Source organism: Tympanuchus pallidicinctus, unplaced genomic scaffold, assembly GCF_026119805.1.
Source record: "Tympanuchus pallidicinctus isolate F22 unplaced genomic scaffold, pur_lepc_1.0 scaffold8, whole genome shotgun sequence".
NCBI classification, from domain to species: Eukaryota; Metazoa; Chordata; class Aves; order Galliformes; family Phasianidae; genus Tympanuchus; species Tympanuchus pallidicinctus.
Window position 1 is genome coordinate 50,337,253 of NW_026294802.1, and position 21,693 is coordinate 50,358,945.

A 21,693-nucleotide genomic window follows, 5' to 3' on the forward strand; every position below is an offset into this window, starting at 1 on the left:
GTAAATCTAAACTGTAAAGTTAGAATGTCTGAGCTCTCGTAACTGCTCATAAGGCAATCTCCCTACATAAGGAAAACATAAGTTGGTGTTCAAGAAACCTCAACTTGGAAGACTCTAGTTTCCAGCTAAGATGAAGCACCAAACTTCAGTATTCAGCATCAGAAAGAAACTCAGAGAGCACCTCACAACAACAGGCTGATTTATGAAGATTTTTGATTCCCTTTTGATGCAAGGGAAGCCAGCACTACATAGAAATAGTAACACTCTGAAGCAATCTGTTCTTGTACCTCAAACACCCTATAAGACACTACCACTGAGTTATTTCACAGATATGAAATCTGCATCAGAGTGAACAGTCAAGGCTCTTGAACAGACATCAGGGACACAGAGTTGCGTAGCTATATCAAGAAGGCAGCACTTGCAGAAGGTGGTGAAATGTTTTTATTAGAGCAATTAGTGTATTTGCGAAAAGCAGATCGGTATGCAGTCATAGAACCTTTTCTTCAGGCAAGAAATGGTTAATCAACATCTTTTGCTAATGCTGTCCCTGAATTTGCCAGAGGGAATATGTTCAGGGATAAAGGCAGTGTTCCTCAGAATGGGACTGATAGACAGTCTGGGGCTTTTTTACTTACACCTGCTCAGTGTAAGGCAAGATTCTTTCCTTCCCATAACCCACCCCCACATTTTGAACACTTGCCTACAATTCAGCTGCCCATGAGAAATGGAAAGCCTCACTTATGTTCAATCTCAAACAATTGCATTCAGCACAGTTCCTTATCATAAATTGGTGCACTGCTCAGAGATCAACGCACAGGATGATGAGTTAGAACAGTTTTCTGAACTCCAATACTAATCTATTGCTTGACAACTGTCTGCAAATTTAATTTCTTTGAATTTCAATTCTACTTATGTAGAATGAAGATAATATTAACCTACCTCAGGGTTCCTTTTTAACATTCCATATTTGTCAAAAAAATTGTGAAGCCCGTGATGGAGTGTGCTATACAGAATAAATTACAGACACCACTACCATATTCATGATTAATAAAGGCAGGTGAGATGTGCATTGTAGGATACTTAATACAAAAACTTTTCTTTGGAGTCGGCATACTTCATGATCACTAAAATAGGGCATTGAGTTTGAAACCTGAACCCAGCTGACTATTTGAAAAGCTTTGCAGCAGCTCACCTACCTTGCAGTTGACTCTCAAGCTCATGTTGTGTAACAAGTAGAAACTGCTCATAAAGGGTAGATCACAAACCACACAGATAAGAACATCAAATCCTTTCAGAACTAGCAAGTCATACCTAAATAAAATGCTTCTTCAAATGAGAGACGCACAAACTACAAATGAATCAGAATTAAGTCATTAAAAGCAGTAAATATTAAAACAGATCAATACCTTTTTCTTAAGTTCTTCAAGAGACAGATGGTCTATCTGTAGGTTTAAATTATCTTGCTCTCCTAAGCAAATACTCATATAAGATGTTTGATCTCCACAGAAAGATAGCGTTTCATCTGTCAAAATAACCAACAACAGGAATTATTTCAGAAACTCTCATTTGTTTGCAGGAAAAGAAAGCACAAGATGCAAAGAGAGGACTTTTCAAATAAGAGCCTACCAGGAAGTCTGGGGGAGGTCTGTTAAAACTGTTTCATTCCCCAAAATAAGCTTTATGTTCAATTGAACCAATTTTGTCCTTACATTTCTTTGTGCCTCTGACAACTAGACATGCTGTATTTTCTGTGGTTATCAGCATGAGTTGTGGATGCAATTCCACATTATAATCTGCATATTTAGCATTATATTTAGAAACATTTTTTAGGAAGGATAAGCAAGGCATGAGCAGTTATTCTAGCTGTATTTGTAAGAGTTAGAAGTCTCGAGGTGAAGAGCCTGGTTGGACAAGGTCACAGAATTCATTCTGCTTTGGGGCCAAAGGAACTGAAAACAAATGGAATTGCCTCTACAACCACATGACTGGTTTGTTATGCTTCAATAAACACCTGTTCATTTACAGCAAAGATGACAGTTCTTTAATATTATCTCGTTAGACAGCGAGAAAGCATCTCTGAATTGTGACAAAGAGGAGACATCCAAATTCTATTCCCAACTCTGACACTGATCCTATGGAAGCTGCGAGGATCCGATGATTCACAAATGATCACAAAATTTCAGGCTTCTTCCCTCACAGCTTCAGCTACAGCCCCACTGCTTCTGACAACTGGACCAGGAGTACCCACAGCTCCTCTGGGCTTCTCCTGGCTGTTCATCACCTCTTTACTCTGGAGGCTGAAAAACTGTGACAAAGCAGAAGCTCACCTTTGGTCACTTATCAAAGTGGAGAAGAGAATGATGCCAAAATGGAAACTCTAAGTTGAAAGGCCAAGTGAACAGGCTTTGTTGTTCTTTAATGTATCTCCTAAGAACAAAATAGATCTCTCTGCACATGCAGTGAACTTTTAATATCCATCATTCTTTTCTACAGTTAAGTGTAAACTTAAACCATCTTCAAAGAAGTAAAACCAAACTGTATTTAAAAGCTCTAATATTTCTGAATAAACTACAAAAGAATAAAACTACTGGCTGTTTTTCTTCTCTGGAAGTGCTTCTTGCCTTAGGAGGAGTTTACCAATTTCCTGAGACATAAGCTCTTTAGCAAAGTATCATCCAATTACAAAGTTCCAGGGACAGAAAGTGATCCCATGGCCACAGAGCCAGGAATCTGATTTCTGCAGAAAACAGGAAATTCTATGGGTACAAAATTGTAGGCAGCTTGAAATGATCGCTGCAGCAGAATTGCCACAGAATTACCAACATTTGCTGCAGGGAAAGAGAAAAGCTGTCCCTTTATACAACTCTTTATGAGTTCTGATTGCTCAAAGATATTCTGTTACAAATCCCCCAAATAATTTTTAGTACAGAAGGCTGAAGTCTTTCTTACACCTTTATCTAATTTCAAACGGTTCTCCTCCATCACAGCAAACTGAGTGCAATAAAACCAGTTTTCTTTTGTGCAAGAAGATTAAGAAAAGGGAAGGGCTGCACGTGCATACAGACCTTGCCTGTTTTTAGCATTCTTAACCTGATCTTCTAAGACCTTCTGGAGATTCCGAGTGGCTAGAATGTCATCTTCGAGTTGTTTCCGTAACATGAAGATCTTGTTTAATTCTGTCTGCAAGCTATTCAAACTAAGGAAAAAAGAAGAAAACCAGAAATTAAACAAAAACATTTAAGATTTTGATTAAAAGCCCTCAGTTAGGCAAGGCAGCATCTTTTACACCTCCAGGCTTCCACAAAGACCCCATTTCACACAGCCAGCACTGGTTTTCATCACACGGTTACATCGTTTTGATGCGTAAGAGTTAACTAATCCCTATACAGAAAGGAGGTATCAAACCTTTACATCCACATCCTCTTCTTGCTGTTTTGAACTGTTGCTACTTTTAAATCAGCTTAAGCAGTACAGATACACTGTATTGGGCAAACGTGAGGGTGTTTGTTTGCTTGAAGGAAAACCAAAACAACCAATCTTAGTCTATTCCATATGGTGACTATGGAAACTCTGTTCCCCTGCTACAGGGCTGTACTGTACAATCCAATGCTCCCCTGAAAAAATAAGTGTTAAAAAAATATAAACCATGTTTCATTGAAAATATGATTCAGGCACAACCCAACTATTTTATTTCTTCCATCAGCCAGCAGTCTGCAAAAAGACCTTTCAAGTTTAAATGGTGCCAATTATCTCAACTGGGTATAAATTTCAAAACTTAAAAATGACAATTTGTCAACATGAATTAATTCCTTAAGCAGCTTTTTTTTTTCCCAGCATAGTCACCGAAGTGCTTACTTTAGCATCAGTCACTGCCCCCTGCTTCTCTCCATGTCAGCACATCCAGCTGTCCCTTGCTAGATCATCCCCATCACCCTTCACCAGCACCGACAAGACAGCTACAATCAGTCCAGAAAAAGACTTAACTACACTAAAAACTGAAATTGTAACAGTATGAAATAAACAGCATTTAATAAAAAATGTGCTACCGAGCTCACTGTATTATTTATTTTGTCATTAAATTCACTCCAAACCTCAGGACTTTACGATAAATTATGCTGCCGTAGAATTTCCAACCCACAATATTGAAATGCCTAAGAATTCAGGAATCCTTCAAAACAAAATTCAAATCTGCCTTACAGGAGGCTACACAGGAGCAAACAGTGCATCATACTTGCATGAGGATAACAGCATCTTGCAGAAACACATTAATTAAAAGGCAGCATATATGAAAAGACTCTCGGTCTGTCTTCTGACAAGTGTGCTGTTGTCAGTATTTCTTGCACATGAACCCACTCCTTTAACTAACGCTCCCTGGCTCGGGAATATTCTTTGAAGAGAAAACTCTCTTAAATGCTCAGCAAAAATTAAGAAGGAAAGCAAAGCAAGACATTAGTAGAAGCTAAGTAAGCACATTCTCTCCTCCTCATGAGCTAAAGGTTTTATCAGAATAAGCATCGATTCTCTGCTTGGAGAGACAAGGAATGCCATGGTACTGACATCAGTATCTTATTTTGAAAAATCCCCATTCAAGTTGCACAGTCAGCTACTGTTATAATTTTCCCCATTTGAAAGATATTCTAAGAAAAGATAGCAGCAGATCTGTTTCTTTGTTGCTGCCATCACTACACAGTGTTGACACAACCACCTCACCCACAGACTGTTTCAACAGCAGGGCACTTTGTGTGAAATACTGAACCAAATGGGCTCCCTCCTTCATTTGGTGATTGCCACAAAAGCCATTGATCTTCTCCTGGAGATAAGAAATAACCTCCATAGTCTGCCTTCTATCACTATTTCTAATGAGAAAGATTCCATTCTCTAAAACAGCTTCTGAGCTATGGCCAAGCACAGGATGACATTACTATTAATGTGCCTCATTCAAATTCTAGATCTCATCTACCTCAGTGCTACTCACTTGCTGCTTTCCAAACTACAGCTCCTACGTGCTGACCGCAAAACACAAACAGGCATTCCCAAAAAGCTGCAGGTATGAGCCACTGCATTCAGGCAGTACGAGGGAGGAGCCATCTCCTAAACGTCCCCAGTACCTAATTAAGATATTTGTAATTATAACAGCAGAAGTACATTTTATTAAACATTATTTCTTTTACCCAAAGGCTAAGAATATTCCTCATTTCATCAGAACATCTCTTCCTCAATGCCAAGCAATAGCAGAATACAAAGTAGGTTAGAGATTTCTTTCTAAAATGCTGTGCTCTTTGATATTAAAAGGTTGAAAAGCACTACCTCCTGCCGTTTAGAATGCTTCTGAATGCTTGATGTTGAAAGAATGTTATGAAAATTTCACTTATTCTATTTTGTTTAAACATCTCCAAAACCTTACCTGCTTAATTCTCATCAAAATGTTCACTGTGCCACTCTTAAAGTAAGCTTTATATTATTATTTGAGAAGGAGCAGACTATGGTAAATCATCCAGCGCAGCACAGTTGACAGGGATTTGATTTTTCCCCTATATTCCAACACAGGACAAGAACCTCCTCTGAAAACCTATCTGCTTTCTTTGTATGCAAATGGAAATCTAATCCAAAGAGAAATATCTCCAGAAAGATTCAGCTCACTGAAATAACATCCCCTTCTTTACAGAAACATTTCTTTTTTAAGAAGCCTACAACAGCAAGTTTATCACCTGTAACAATTAGCCTGCACAAAATACTGCCTACCCAGTTAAGCTGCACCTTTATTCACATCTTCTAACTTTCTTTGAGTTTAGATTGACCATCAAAACAGAAAAATTACTTACCTATCTGATTCCTTAAAGGTCTGCACCAGTGTAGAATAAATATTTTGTTCCTTTTTTAAAGCAAGGATCAGCTTTTCATATTCAGATTCTTTTTTTTCCTAAATTAAGAAAAAACAGTTACCTTTGGATGCACTTTTTATGTCCGCACGTCTACAACTTCGTGCAGCCATGAAAAGGAGAGAAGGTGAAGAGAGCAACTCAGAAGACAGGAGTGCCCACCTCAAAAATGTCGTGTGAATCTGGAAATGATTTCTGACACGTAAATCTGCTGTTATTACAGGAGGTGAATAGTGGTTTGCTATTTACCTATCATAAGTGAGCTATGGATCCAAACAGCGGCTCAACCCAGGAACAACCCAGCAAGTTGTTATCATAGGGAAGAAAAGGCAAAGGCGAGTAGAAGCCCAAAGACCAAGTGCCCATTTTAGAACACTGTCCTAACAGTCCTCTCCATTTCCTGGATAAAAGTGGCTTTCTTTGGGGCCGGGTTTTCTGCAAATTCTGTTCCATTTCTGAATAAAAAGGTCTGCATTGAGCCAACAAATACAGGATGTACATGCCAGCCTCGTGCTCGTCGAGTCTGAACACTCAAGCTGGGTCACTCCAAGCTGCTTTCTTTACTCATACAAAAAAAATTGTTTGCCTGCAGCCTTGCTCACAGAAGGTATATTATTACAAGAATAAATCCAGACTCCTGTGCTACTTTCTCAGTAAGCATCCACTGTTAAGTTCCGAAGACTTTTTTCAATCCAACAACCACTCAGCCACTTTTTCAGCAGGAAGCAAAAAAATGCAGCTATTTAAAGGAGTATTTGCTTGCTCTTATTACATAAAAATACCTAAGATGTCAGCTGGCTCGGAAGAGAAAATAACTGGGATATCCAAAGGAAATGTAAATGTATTAATGTCAGGCACAGTATCTTCTGTCTCTGTTTGAGAAGAAAAGGCCACGATGCTTCTCTCACTTTTCCTTCCACTCGAAAATTGAAAGCACAAACAAAAAAGGTGCCACAGCCAAGGGGGATGTGCATGGCTCCAGCATGACAAGATAACTCCAGAGGACGGGAATGAAAGGTAATTCTATTTTCTCCACATTACAACCTCAAGTCTGGAAACTAAACTCTCATGAGATACTAAATCATTAGTGAACACATCATTAACAGGGAAGAAATCTACACCCAGGAGTTTCAAGCAGCTGTTATTACTTCAATTGCAGTTCCTAAGCCAGGAAACTGCAACAAAAATTCAGCTACAGTAGAATCTCTTTAATTCACGCTAACGATGCAGAGACTGTTAATTTGAAGAACTCATATTCTGCAAAGTAAACAGCACAAAAGCAAGGACAACTGTTGTTTACTTTTAATTATTTATGCTCGTACTTCACAGCGTGCTAGCAAACACATTAAATAATATTTTGCAAATGTAATCAAGTTTTGATCAAATTATTTCCATTGAGTAATCTGCATAACAGATCTCAGTGCTGAAAGAGCAGCTCGTGCCACTTAACCCCGCGGGCTCTTTGAAGAAGTGACCTTGTCCTTGTGTTCATCACGCTCCACCAGCACCATCCCTCACGGTGCCCTAACACACGTTTCAAGGTTCTCGTGCTGTTTGTACGTTCAATACTATTTGAACAGCAAAATACTGAGCTTCATGTCAAGCTTACTGTCAGGGCGAGCAGAGAAGCAGCACACAGCAATGACTTCTGCTGGCTGAGGAACACAAAGGCAAACGGGCTGAGATGGGTGATCCAGAGTCCATTCATAAAAAATACCTTTTAAAAAGTGTCAAAAAATGAATCTCACAGCCTGAGTTAAGGACTCTTAGCAACGTGCAGGAATCCCAGCCTTATAAGCATAGGCATTAAGCATGAAGTACTCTGATTGCAATTCAGTTTGGAACAGCATTCATCGCTGACAACAGCACTGATCAATGACACAAAAGGAAGGGGAAGAGATAAATCTTTTGACTTAATTTAGTTGGTTAACAGCCTGTTAAAAGTTCTAGTGAACTCTTCCATATGTCTGATACAAGCCTTGTAATTATTACTGAAAATACTACAGAACTGTATCCTAATTAGAAGGTCTTTCTGAGTAATGTCACTCTGAAGAGTTTAGGACAGGCACATTAGATAACGGCTGTTACCAGTTGTTCAGGGGCTGTGACTGCTGCTTAGCAAATCAGTGCTACACAGACCTTGCCTCTTTTCTTACCCTTTTTTTCTGAATTCATGAGTTAATTCAGTTCAACATTTGCACCAAAATCTGAGCAACCCCACGAAAACCTCCCAATGTTTTTTTTCCTCCATTAACAAGGGCTGTTTCTAAACTCCAAATGTCACAGATTATAGGCAAATTATTACAAAGTCTAAATTCAATTAGCTAGGTAAAGGTTAGCAAAATCATGAAGAAACGTTCTTGATTACTCAGATTCTTCCCTGAATAATAAGGATGAGAAGATACAGCACGAGCATTTTTTTGGGGCACATTATTACTGTCACTTCTAAATAAAGCATAGGAGTGAATTATTCCAATCAACTCCCCAAAGGTACACAAAACATACGGCAGCTCCGTAACTTACACAGACCATAATGCTGTGGGAGTTAATGAAACATTAAACCTCTTGACACATGGTGTGAGGGAAAATGTGTTAGAAGAGATAGCTGCAAGACATCCAGGACCATATTGCAGTGGAAGATTTATATTCCCGTGAAAGCAGGCAATCTAATACATTAAAGTCTATATTTAAATCTGAAATACTATTGCTAAGCAGCAGCGGTGGAAAACATCACTTATTTTCATTAAAAGGTTTCTGCAATTGTAAGCAAAGAAAGGAAAAAGGTTTGTACCTCTGCAGTAAGTAACCTACTGGCAACGTCACAGGAATATTTGGTGGCCTCATTGGGATCACTTTAAAATCTGTGAAGGTCAGGGAATGAACGACAGAGATGAGGCCACAACCTACAGCCCAGCATTGACCCAGCCAGGCAGCCATCAGCACCAGGATTTGATCATTTCTTATAACCTTGCAGAGAACAGGACGTATGGACTACTGCAAATGAAACAATCACTAATAAGATCAAAATCGTTACAGGCCAGTGAGTCACAGACCTGAAGATGGAAATTACTGAAGCTAAAGACTGCTGCTGACTTTTAGAAGATGCCATCTCAACCACAGAAAATGTCAAAAAGCTGATGGCTCTGAGGAACTCATGGCCCCTCCTGATGATACATATGGCGAGATTACTGGACTATAAACATCTGCAAATATCACCTCATCAGGCTAACTCTGCTAAGATGAAACTGCTGCTAATATGGAAATGCTGCAATACACAGATCCCACCCCAGCAGGAAGCCACAATCAGTGTAACAGTGAAAAGCATCACGGCTGCAGTGCGTGAACACAAGCATAGTGACAAAAAAAACGATGGCTGATTTCAGCTGTGAGCCAATTTCATCAGACCAGAAGCTGAATTGCTTCCCAGTTCATGCATTCACAACAGCAATTGAAAGAGGCTGAAAACAACAACTACAAAGCACTGATAACTGTTTAATAGACACTTGTATTAAAAAAATCAGCTACAACACTTTCCATCTCCCTGATGACTTGGCAACAGCACTGCATCGGTTTACCAGTTAAAACACATCCATAGAGCTGCACCAATTCTGGTTCTCAGCACCCAGCAACTGCAGCACTGGCTACATCAATGACTTCATGCTTTGACTACAACTTCACCAACTGCAGGAAATCAGACATCACAACTGCACACACAGTATTCTTCAATTCCCTGGCTGCACAGCATTAACTCCCAAAATACTGCAGTAATTATAACTGAAGTCAAATAATGTGCTGATTGTACAGGAATTAAAAAGCACCGTGTTGTTTGCAGAAACATCAGGTTTCAGCTGCTCTCATTTCCCACTCCACCCCTCGAGTGGCACATAAGCTTCCCTTCTCAGAAACAGACATTATGGAGAGATATCACAGCAAATCCAAGGATTCTTTTGGACAGTCAGAGAAACCAATTTAGAATTAAAATTCACATCACTGTGACTCCCTACTGCTGTATGCAAGGTTATATGTGTAACACAACAGAACCCAGAAACATACATACAGGATTGAGCAAGAGCCACTGTTCTCAATTTTCCTGCTTTTTCCTGCTTTTCTCAGTATTGGAATGAACTGCAAAGGTCTACAAATCTGTTAGAAATGTATTTGCCTAACAAATTGTCCAACAAAAAAAGCTTTGCAAGTAAAGGAGTATTGGGAGTGAGAGCAGCATTAAGCACAAAATCATCTACAGTTTTCAAAATTGCAGGAGTCCATTGCACTTCTAAATTCCTTGCTGTAAAAAATACTTAATTCCTAGACTTCATAGATACCAGAGTCAGCAGTTGCATGACTAACCTCATCAGCAGTGCTCTCGCACACTCCCTCCCTCCCCTGCTCTCTCCAGCCCATAACAGTGGCTCAAGAATCCAAACTTTAATTGGAAACTGTCATTTATCTTCCCCGGCCTGGCCAAGGCACCCAGCAGAGCTTTGGATGTTGGTTGCTTTAAAATTTATCATTACATTAAAATAAAGTAAAAAGGTATGATGAAAGAGAGAAAGTTCTGCATCTCTCAATTCCGTTTCTTCAACTTCAGAGATCAGTGAGGCCAGAACAGCTCGGTTTCTGTTCTCTCTGGTGGGGAGGATCCCACTGTGCATTTGCTGAGCGTTGGTGCAGCGCTGCAAAGTCATCAAAGAGTCCAAAGCAGCCAATGAGAGCAGAGCTCCAGATAATCTGTGTCCAAAAACTTATGATTAATATGCCAAAAGGGGTTCTTAGAGGTGATATCTTACACGGAGGTTGAGCAGAGAGGACAAAGGGTTGTGATTAGGTATTGTTCACAATCACTAAGTGAACCAGCAATACAGAATAGGTTGTGATTAGCAGGTGGGTATTGGGTCATTACCATGCATGGCTTCACTTGCCACTGTTCTCTTTCCTGGTTGTACACCTGTATCTGAAGTGGGGTGCCCAAAAGCAAATCACTGTTGGATTTGTATTAATTCTATATGATTTTCCATCACGACTAGGTCCCTTCATTACAGAAGGTACATGCACACACTGCAGTTTGTTTTACAGAGCTAAAACTTTTACACAGCCTTTCACAGACCTCAATTTCCCTGTATGCATATTCATTCATTGTTTGTTACACTCTCTGTTGGTATCCTGGCCAACAGTGCTTCAGCTCCTTATCTCTGTGCTTGTCAAATAACTCATGTCTCAGACTGTGTTTGCACCTACCTTATTTAACAATCTGGTCCCTAACATATTAAACATTCCATTCACTAGTGTTCTCAGAATGTGACAGTACACGTAGTACTCATGTTTCCTTTGCCATTGGCTCTTTTAATTTTAAATATCCTCAATAAAGTGTCATTAGTGACCAATTTATTATTAAATGAAATAGCTTTCTCCACCACAAGGAAGCGTCAGTCTGGATCTTGCTGCTTTGCATAATCCTTTTGGAGATCTTAACAGACTACATTGCAAGTGATACAAAAAACAGAACGTATCTCTAAAAGAAACTTCTTTCTCCACTAATCTGGACACAACAAGAAACAATGCACTGATGGAGTCAGCAAGTGATTCAAAAAATCTCTTGTCAGTTCTTAATCTTTCCTTTTGGCTAGTGCCAAAATAGAGGGGGAAAATGTAACTGTACCTGTATTCTGATTTCTTATACTCAAGGTCCCTTCTCTTTTATGTTCATTAGATACGTTTAATCCTTCCCCTTTCCTACTAGGAGGGTACAAACTCTCCTTTGCATTGCTCTTCAGTAGCAGAGATACTACCTCATTCACAGAAGTATCCATACCCTAATGACCACAAAACTCTACACGTGTATGGTAGGCAGACAAATTATTTTATGCACTTTTCAAGAGTCAAGTTTACAAGTTCATCAGTGCACAATTCTATGTACACTTTTAATACCAAATCAAGAGCATCACAGTCATAGGCTTGCAAAACATTTCAAGCAATCTAAAAATAATAACTCGACTACTAATAAAGTCACTGTTATCATCTCATTACAGATCGAAATGGCACTGGTCTGAAAGAAAAGCTGCCCCTTGCTACATGGATGAATTACAACACACACAAATCCACAAGCATGAAGACAAAGGGAAAATGATCATTAATTTCATGTCAAAGTATTTAGCTGCAAATGATCACAGTTCTGTGAAACTCACCTCTAACTCTCTGACTATCCTGATGACTGACTGTTCAGACTGTGCAGCATATTTTTCCTTTACCAAGCCCTCATTTTTCAGCTCAAGTTCTTGATTGTCTCTTAGAAGGTTCTTGTACTTATTCAGCAGCTCTTGCAATTCTGCTTCCTTTTCTTTAATTGTTTCATCAGATTTCTAACAAAAGAAAACAATGAGACGTTTTGGCAAAACTCACTCTGGTTTTATACTGTAAAATATACACAGAAACAAAACTGAGGAAATAACCAAGGATGATCCAGTACGTTCTTTATAGATCTTACAAAAGAGAAGCTCAACACAGCAAAACAGAAATAAGAAAAGAAAAAGAAACAAAAGCTTCAGCCAGCTATTCAATCCTTCAAATACTAACAAAAATTTAAAAGAAAAAAGAAAAAAGGCTGATTAAATCTGAAAACTCAGCAGTATTTATGCATGCACTTTGGTGCAGAGCAACCTCAATTACCGGTTGTCACAGTGCTGGTTGAGTGCCATCAGTACTGCTCAGGATCATACCTCCAGCTATAACAGCTTTGAGCAAGACCTTAAACACCCAGGCAGCTACTACCTCACATACTTTGCTTGGAGTCGGCTCTTTGCTCCCCCTCACTCCCAAAAAAGAGAGAGAAAATGTTTCACTATCTATACCTATTCCTCAACTCCTACTTTCTCTGGTCTCTGCACAAATTGTAAATCATAGGCCCTGCAAAGCTTTTAAGTATCTTATCACAGCAGTGAAAATTCTGCATCAATATTAGAAAAGCTCTTTCCCCCCCTCTGTCCAAACATTTAATGTAACCCTAGTAAGAAATCTATTTAATGGCACAGATCCTCATAATTATATGTCCATTCTGCAAATACAGTATTATAAGAAGTGAAGGATTATCATCAAAATCAACAGCAAATCCAAACACAAATGGGACTTTGTAATCATTCCTCATACAAAGCCAAATGATAACTTCACATTTTTCATTTCGACTCAGGTCTGCCCACCTGAAGCCAAAGATCCTTTTGACTGACGTTGTCTGTTAGTTGCTTGATAAGTAGCTCTTGGCTCTGCAACTTCTGATTGCTTTCGCTCAAAAGAATATTGTAATGATGTTCAACAGCTTTTTCTTTCTCAGCCATTTCACCGTGTAATTTCTCTACTTGATTCCTGAGATCCTACAAAAAAATGAAATGGAATATTTAGCAAATCGATTTTAATAAAAGTTCAAGATTGACAAATCACATTAATGGCTCAACTTTCTATTACTTTAGATTACACATAGCACTGCATGTTCTGGTGAACCTACTGAAGTCTACAGCTTTCTCTTAATATCTATAAATACAGTTCAAGACAACTTTTAGATAAGGTACCAGCATTGCTTTTTAAAAATCTAGACTGTTCTAGTTTAAATGCTTTTCACACTGAATGAATGGACACCAAGGCTGTTATGAATAACACACACACACGCAAGTTGCTACTGTCACAACATTCACTTCGGAGTCTGCTTATTATTTTGATAGGAATAAGAAAAAAATGCTTATGGCTGATTCAGTTTGACATTTGCTCTTTTCCCTTCCAGCAGCTCCAAGATGAGCCGTGCCATTTCCACATTGTTTTCATGCCAAACTTCCCCTCAGACACAAAAAATGGGCTAACAGAGCCCACATCTTCAAATTAATTTGTTTTCCTTCCATTTCCAAAAAGGGCCCATTTGTGGAGTATCATAAGCCCTTTAAATAGTTTGCACATCTGGTAGTCACCTATAAACTTCACTTTTACCTCCACTGGGATTTAAAATTCAATAGTTTTCTTATCCTAGGTACAGGGAAATAGTATTAGTGACACTTTAATTGCATTCTCTTTACAAACTGCTTTATGCCCTTTTTTTTAACTTAATTACCTTGCTTCATGCAGGTTCACATCAAATCTTTAGCAACACTTTACTACTTCCCTGCTTTATGTCTGTTTTGCACATTAAATACAAATTGTCATTTGCAACTCATTTTGGTTTACTTGCTTAATTTTAGCTTCATTATCAGGAATCAGCTAAAACATTCCTAATAGCTCCCACAAACCCTCATCAAATGTTGTTCTGTTTCAAAGAATGGGTAAACTTATGCACTTAGTTCTGCAAACTAATAATTTTTTCACCACCAAAATAACTACTTGCTTGCCTAAGAAAACTGAGGACAACAGCATCAGTTCCAAATTTTGTAAATACATACTAACTAAAATATGTTTCCATTCCATCTTTACTAACTGCAAATCACAGAGTGGAAGTAGCGTCAGGTCTGACTACTGCAGAACCTTCTGGCTTTCAGCTACTGACATCTTCACGTGGGTCACATCACCTACACAGGAATTGGAAGTGAAGGGCTAATTGTAACATTATGACTTTCATGACGCACTGCAAAGTTGACTCCTTTTTATTTTTATGTCATCTTCGAGCTACTGTATCAGAAGTCAGTAAGTAAACTTTAAAGAGACACTTGTGACTTGTCCTGGAACTTCAAGCAATTATTACTCTGTGGTTTCTCTTTATGAAGACCATAAATAGATTTAAGAGAAAATGCAGACGTGTGTAGATGGAAAACATGCTGTTGGCAATAATAGTACTCCACTTCCTATAACCTAGCCTCAGACTTTTCAGTGCACAACACTTGTCAGGCACAGAAGTTACATTTCTGCCTCTAAAGCAGCACATACACTATGGCTAGAGTTAGGAAAAGAGCTGGACTGGCAATACACATTATTGCAGGAAATGGAAAGGCCCGTGAGAGTTTGCCTCCAGTATTTCTGCCTCCAATATTCCCTTAAATTCTTCTGCAAACAAATTAAGAGTTGAGATTGAAAGTTATTTTCTTTGCATGAGATGGAATTCTGTAACACACAACACTATCCATCACTGGAGCAGGTCGCTTGAACTCATTGACCACTCAAATTGTCTTAGAGAAAATTTTCTGGCTTCTATACATTGAGTTGCAAGGATAATATAGTACCTACGTTCTCAGAGCATAAGCTTTGCTATTCCTTCTGCCAACCTTTCTCCCCAAGAGACTTTCCTATGATTAATGATAGCTGAACTAAGAAAAATGAATGTGAAACACAATAACGTCAAAGACTGGTGCAGATGCCTCCCCCTCATCAGATGGGGAGCAGACTGGTGGATAATTAAGTCATGAAGCTACAAAACCTCCCCCTCAGCCTAACTTATGTGCAGGAAGACTCCATAATAAATCCTACCTAGTGAGTTATGCACTTCCCAAACAAGTGAACAAATACGAGCAACTAGCAAGTACATTCTAATTGTCTATATATAGGTCTGGAGAGACAATGGTTAAAGTGCTTGAATGATCTGAGGCTGGACAAAGGCTTTGATCAAGAAAAACTAGATGTTATATACGTAGCAAGATGGTGGACACAAGTAGAACATGGCGATGTTTACTCCTCATCAGTTGTACGGAAGAATAAATGCCCAAAGCTTCTTGTTTCAAAGATCTAAAATGCAGATGCAGAACTCAAGAGCAGCTTCTGGAAAGCTCTGAACCAAAAAAGTTTTTAAGCTGACACACAAAATCTGGAGCATCCAACCCACAGTGCCAGGGACAACACGTCAAGAACATGTGCTGCTTCAGAAGAGCCATGCTGTGGGCCATTCAGATGACCAGCTCACACGCAGCAGCCTTAACTCAGCTTAAGCATTTTCTGTTGCAGGACAGTAATGCCCAAATCACCTTCAGGCAGAAGAACCTCACCCAGAGGTTTGCTTCTCCCCCTTCCTCCCCTTCATCTGCCCTCTTCTTCATTTTAAGTAGATAATGAAAAAAATTGCCATTACAATGTAGGTGAACAACGTTGTAGGTGAAAAGCCACTGAAACCTTCCCTGAGTGAGAGGAAGAGGTAGGACAGCTTAGAATAAAGCTAGCAAGACTGGTCATAACAGAGTAGAAACACTGATAAATAGGTAACACAGGGCATAAACAGAATAGGATTTTTAGGGCTGTCTCATAAGAGGTTTGCATCAGATCACTGAAGTGGTTTCCTATTTGTCAAACAGTGAAATATCACAGCATATTTTTTTACTCCCACATATCTACTACTTAATGGGCAACATTTCACAGGCAGTCTTGCTCTACCCAAACGCACTAGCAACTCTGAAATTGAAGCAGCTGTTCTGCAAGGAGTAGGAAATAGGTTAGGGATATAATTTTTATAAGACTGCTCATCTTTTGACAGGAATGCTTTTCCCCAAGGAACCAGTCATTTACATGAAAAACTTGGACATAATGGAGTCAAATAGATTTCTGTAATACCAGTAACTTTGAATCCCCTGGCAAATCCCTACTCAGTCCTATTTTTCGTGCTTTTCCCATACAGATTTATATTCTAGCTCCCCTTAAAGATGAAAAAAGATCCTGAATAGAGAAGACAGTTAAAGACAAAATACTTAAATCAATAAAATATGTTCTTTGTGGCTGTTTTACAGCTATCTGTTCCTTCTTCCCTTAACCTCAACACCCAGAAGAAATTTCAAAGCGCAGCAAAGATAAAGACCGTGTGACAGGAGCCTAACCACAGCTGACAATCAACCCAAACTGTAAGTTAAATAAATACAGCAGGCTGGGGGGAAAAGATCTTCTTCCTTTGTAGGTAAAGAGATCCCTCTACTGGTTTTAAGCGATATTGCACGGGCAGCAATTTCCATATCTACACACTGTATTTAATAAAGTCCTTATTCAATAATTAGGGCAAAATATAAACTAAAGAAGTACAAGCTCATTTGATCTTTTATGTTATTTAAAGGTAGAAAGAGGCTAATTTTTAATTGAAAACTATCAGCCTTCGCAGCCAGGCAGGAGTCTGCCCATCATGCAGGTGCTGCCCTTAGGAAAGAAAAATCTGCATTGCAAGAGAGGTGAGAAGTATTTAATGCCTGCACTCAGCAGAATGCGCATCTTTTTTCAAAAGGAAGAAAAGAGTTCAGCCCAAGCACCCACTTTGTTGCAGGAGGTGTGCAGGTTGGAAGAAGAGCTTGTCAAGACATCTACCCTCACATCTCAAGAAAGCCCTGAAGAGAATATTAAGATTAAGGAACAGATGCATCTTTTTTCTTATATTCAGCAAGTTGTGGTTTTGGGATTTTACAAGCAAAAGTTGCTATTAATTTTACAGCCTTTACAGTGACCAAGCTATGATAGTGAAAAGCAAGCTGATGTTTCAGGCTGCAACAACAGGCTTCTTATTCTTGCGCTGCATTAGAACTTGCATATACTGCAATTTAAGACAAAGGAGATATATAACATAGTAAATACAGCAGAAATAACACATACATTCTGCGTCAGGCATGTTCAGACTGCAATCAGAAAATTGTAGCAAACAGCTACTTATTCACTGCTTATAAAGGCTAACCATTTTAGTTAGCTATGACATAACCAAGGCTACCAAAGTAAGATTTAAAAAAATACTTTTCTGTGCAGACTAAGTGCCAGGATTTTCCTTAGTCTTCCTGGCCAAATTCTTCTGAACACTGAGCAAATACATTTGCCTCTCCAAAAAAAGCACCAGTTAAAAATTTAAATTTGTTAGAAAAGGGTATGGTTGTAACAAGCAAACACAGCATTTCTAAACTTAATGAAGGAAAAAAAATGATAATAACATTAATGGTTTTGTCACTTCTGTTCTTCTGCAGCTGTGCTTCATCCAGCTCCTTCTCCATTTTCTCCCTTTCTAAATTCAGATCGTTTAGCTCTTGATCAGTCCTTTTAATCCTCCGTTGCAGTTTACGATTCTCAGCATCTTTTGTGAGGTTTTCTGAACGCAGCTCTGCTAAGAGGGTCTCTTTTTCCATCAGGAGAGCTTGATAATCCTCAGCACCCTGAAACATAAAGCAGCAGTCAAAGCCTATACAGGTACTTTGTACAACCTGCAAGTTTTAGCTGTTGCTTTCCCCACATGTACTCTTTCCACCACTTCAAGTTTCTGATACCAAAATCCAGTGAGTCACCCAAACAACATACCAACATTATACTAAACATTGTCTCAAGTATGCAACGTAACACAGCTTTCAGTGACATCTAACATAAGACAAAGTCTCAGATAAGTAAAAATTAGATGAAGGCTGACATGCAAAGGAATCCACAGCATAAATGAGACTGTATTATTATTGGTTCCCAAAGCTCTCATTACATAAAATTGCTATTTTGGGGTCAGTTTGAATCCAGACTAGGCCAAGAAGTTATCAAATCATACACATATGTGGTATATAAAATACCAAGTGTGATTTCTTCCCTCTCACATTCTGTTCCAACAGGCCTCCGGTTCACAACAAGGGGACAGGAGCTGAGGTTATGATCTACTCACAGAGAACTGCCCTCAAGTTTGCAGCTAAGGAGCAGAGTAATGAGGAAGGCCTGCTCTGTGACACACTGTGCAACATGGGTTTGTGGGCAGGAAGGATTAGTTGCACATTTTTTAAACCCAGAACTCAAAAATAATCAAGCTCAAAAATAAAAGGGTTAAATTAGACTAATATTTCATAAAGCAGTAATTGTGTGGTATTAAACATAAAAAAAAAAAAAGCCCTACAGTTCCACACAGAGGACAAAGTGGCTCAGAGACAACACAGGATGTATTTGTTTCAGTATTGTACACTTAAATTCAGGTTTATGTGAAATAAACCTCTTGGAAAAAAAAAGTGGAGGTGCTTTCTGAGAACTAAACACTACTGTTTCAATTAGATACTGAAATCAAAACCCAATACAGACAGTTACAAAGCTTGGGTGAACACTGCAGAAGCAAACATATCAACCTCTTCCATTTCAACTGATTTGAGAGCAAATGACGAACAGTTTTTTATATTGCCATTAATACTAATTACTGAAAGTAGCAAGTCCACTTTTCTCTAGGCTTCTGTTTAAGATTAGCTGGTGTACATTACGTGGTCTGTTTTGAAAGACAATTTACTTCCTCCTGTTTTACATATTACACTCGTTATCATCACGAAGTCATCTCTCCCTTGCACATACAAAAGTGAAACTGATGTTGCAGAAAGATGATTATTTTTTAAACAGTGACTTCACATTGATTATAGGAAGAAATACAACTACAAACAAGCATCTCAGGTCCTTTTTAACTGCTGATGTGGAAGGGTGGGCTGTTACTGCAGTTTTTGAAGAACAACAGAAACATTCAATTCAGAGAACTCAGTATAATCTCAACTCCACACGTTATTGCAGCTTTATCTTCAACTCGTGCTTCTACGTATTTCTTACTTAGTTCTCAGTTGTTATAGAAGAAGAAAATGAACCAAGAAGTCTGATATCCTAAGATTCAATCATTTAAACAATTACCTTGGGCAAAATGTGTTACATAAAAAAAAAAAAAAAATGAACATTCAAAAATACCAATTCTTTGAACTATTTTCCAATCCTTTACTTTCAAACACAAAGTAATACATGTTATGTGGAAATACATAGAAGGAAGGTGCAGAGAAAGGGAAAGTCGTATTAACTGCTTGTTTACCTTGAATTTTTGGATGTGTGCTTGATGAGTTGCCTCTCTTGCCTTAGCCAACGAAGTATTGAGAGCTTCAATTTCAGAAGCAAGTTCTTCATTCTTTAAGTGAAGTAAAATGAACACTACACAAAGTTATTTTCAAGGGATGGCGACTCAGTAACAGCCATCCCACCACCTCATTACCCATCCAGCCAACTACGCAAAACAAAGATTTTTTAAGACCAAATGCATCATAATAAATCCCACATAAAGAAACTCTTGCCTCACACCCTACTCACTACACTCCTATCGCTCAAGTTAAACACTTCCCTCTCCTCCATAAAATTCGAATTTCGTCTGACATTGACCTACTATTTCACCTTTTTTTATGACAGCTCTACTCACTCAATAACAAAAAAAATACTTCTCATACCTTTTAAGTGGCTCTCAGAGCTGATAAACAGCAGTGTTTAAATGAAATCATTTTTCCTCTAAGTTCTTAAGGAGAAAGCATCAGTTAAGTACCTTTTTCCTCTCCCCTCCAGCTGAAGGCCCAAAGCTATTGATAACAAAGAGAACTGCTTACATGCATGACAGCAGCAATTTAGAATCTACCAGAAGCTTCCTAAACAGTTAAAGGGAGAGAAAACAATCCCTGACACAGGTACATCACGCACACACATTCAGCAATGGATCTAAAAACAAGCAAGATCATAGCCATCATACCTCTTTTTCCTTTGCTTTTAGTGCAACAGTTAGCCCTTGAATGGTTTTATCCCTTTTCAAGCCATTCTTCTTTTCAACAGCAAGCTCATTTTCCCTCTCTTGCAACTCTTCTTCGAGAGACTAAATTAGATTATGAGCAAGTTGCATTAACTTCTTACTGAGAGATGCTGTAGCAGCAGATTAATAAGTAGAGACTCTAAGTTCTTATATCTTATAATTCAAATTACTAATATTAAATAAATCCCAAACGCAAATCATCATCTTAAAGATAAGCCTGGAATATAGTAAAAGAAACCTAATGATGTGCTGGCCATGAGTACCAGCCACAGAGCTTTAATATTTAATGAGTGCCTTTCAGCTTCACTGAAAACTGCTTTAAAAACAAGGGGAATCCTTCCTGCCACCGAAAAAAAAGAATCAACCAAAGGAGTTGCTTCACTACTTCCCTAGCCAAGACTTGTCCATATTTATGAATGTATAACAGCAGATATCCCAACACACACTGCATGGAGCAAAAAATACAGAAAGACAACTAGGACTTACCTGGATTTTTTTTTCAAAGGAATTTCTCTCATTTTTAAGTTCCATCTTAATAGCCTATCAAAACAAAACAGGTACATTGATTCTAAACACAGAAGCAACACATTAAGCATTAAAACTAAAAAAAAAAAAAAAAAAAAAAAGAACTTTGAGGAAAAACACTCTGTATGTGTCTCAGAACTGTACTACAGCCAACATTTAGACAGGAATGCATAGTTGGTTCCTGGTACCCTACAGATGTATCTGGGCATGGTATGAAAGAAAACAGTGTTCTTCAATGAGAGACAGGACAATTCTACTTGGTAAGCTAATAAAAGTGCATTTTTTTGACACCTAGCCACCTCAGCAGGATCCTTTTAATACAGATTTTAATTAGTGCTTTTCTCTGGGGAAGATTGGTTTTTAAAGAGCAGTAATCCTATATAAAAATGGAGCTGTGCACCAAACACGTTCAGCTTTCTTTCTCTAGTTCTATAGCCCAAAAGGATGATAGTCTGTCCATTTGCTTGGAAATGATTAAAGATGACTCCGCTTTCACCTTGACACAAAATAATCTTGTGGATCTAGGATAGTCCTTCCTGACACATTGATTTCACTCCAGTAAGACCCAGAAGTGAAGTTCTAATTCAGTTCAGTTGAAGAAGGCTCTCATCTATTCCTGACAGAAACAAAAAGGTGTTTCTGCGCTGATTGTTATGAAGTTGTCGTCGTCATCCCCCCCCAAAAAAAGAGATGAATCTCAGAAGCACAACAGCCTCCATAATTTCTTTTTTCTTCCTGTTTTGTTAGTGTGAATAACCAATGGAAAAGCAAACAACCAAGTAAAGCAAGGCTTCAGACTTATTCGTGCTTTTAAGCTGTCAA

The 21,693-nt window shown here is 38.6% G+C and overlaps 1 protein-coding gene across 4 annotated transcripts in view; it reads right to left on the bottom strand.

Moving 5' to 3' along the window:
* Positions 1-21,693, bottom strand: part of CDK5RAP2 (CDK5 regulatory subunit associated protein 2) — a 72,609-nt gene that overhangs the window by 37,875 nt on the left and 13,041 nt on the right. For all 4 annotated transcript variants that reach the window (XM_052667416.1, XM_052667413.1, XM_052667414.1 and 1 more), the window contains exons 9-17: positions 20,833-20,886; positions 20,290-20,409; positions 19,591-19,683; positions 17,726-17,944; positions 13,073-13,243; positions 12,065-12,238; positions 5,823-5,920; positions 3,066-3,196; positions 1,407-1,522 (exon numbers count right to left, since the gene is read on the bottom strand). In XM_052667416.1, coding sequence (XP_052523376.1) covers positions 1,407-1,522; positions 3,066-3,196; positions 5,823-5,920; positions 12,065-12,238; positions 13,073-13,243; positions 17,726-17,944; positions 19,591-19,683; positions 20,290-20,409; positions 20,833-20,886 — 1,176 coding nt within the window. The remainder of the gene's footprint in view (positions 1-1,406; positions 1,523-3,065; positions 3,197-5,822; positions 5,921-12,064; positions 12,239-13,072; positions 13,244-17,725; positions 17,945-19,590; positions 19,684-20,289; positions 20,410-20,832; positions 20,887-21,693) is intronic.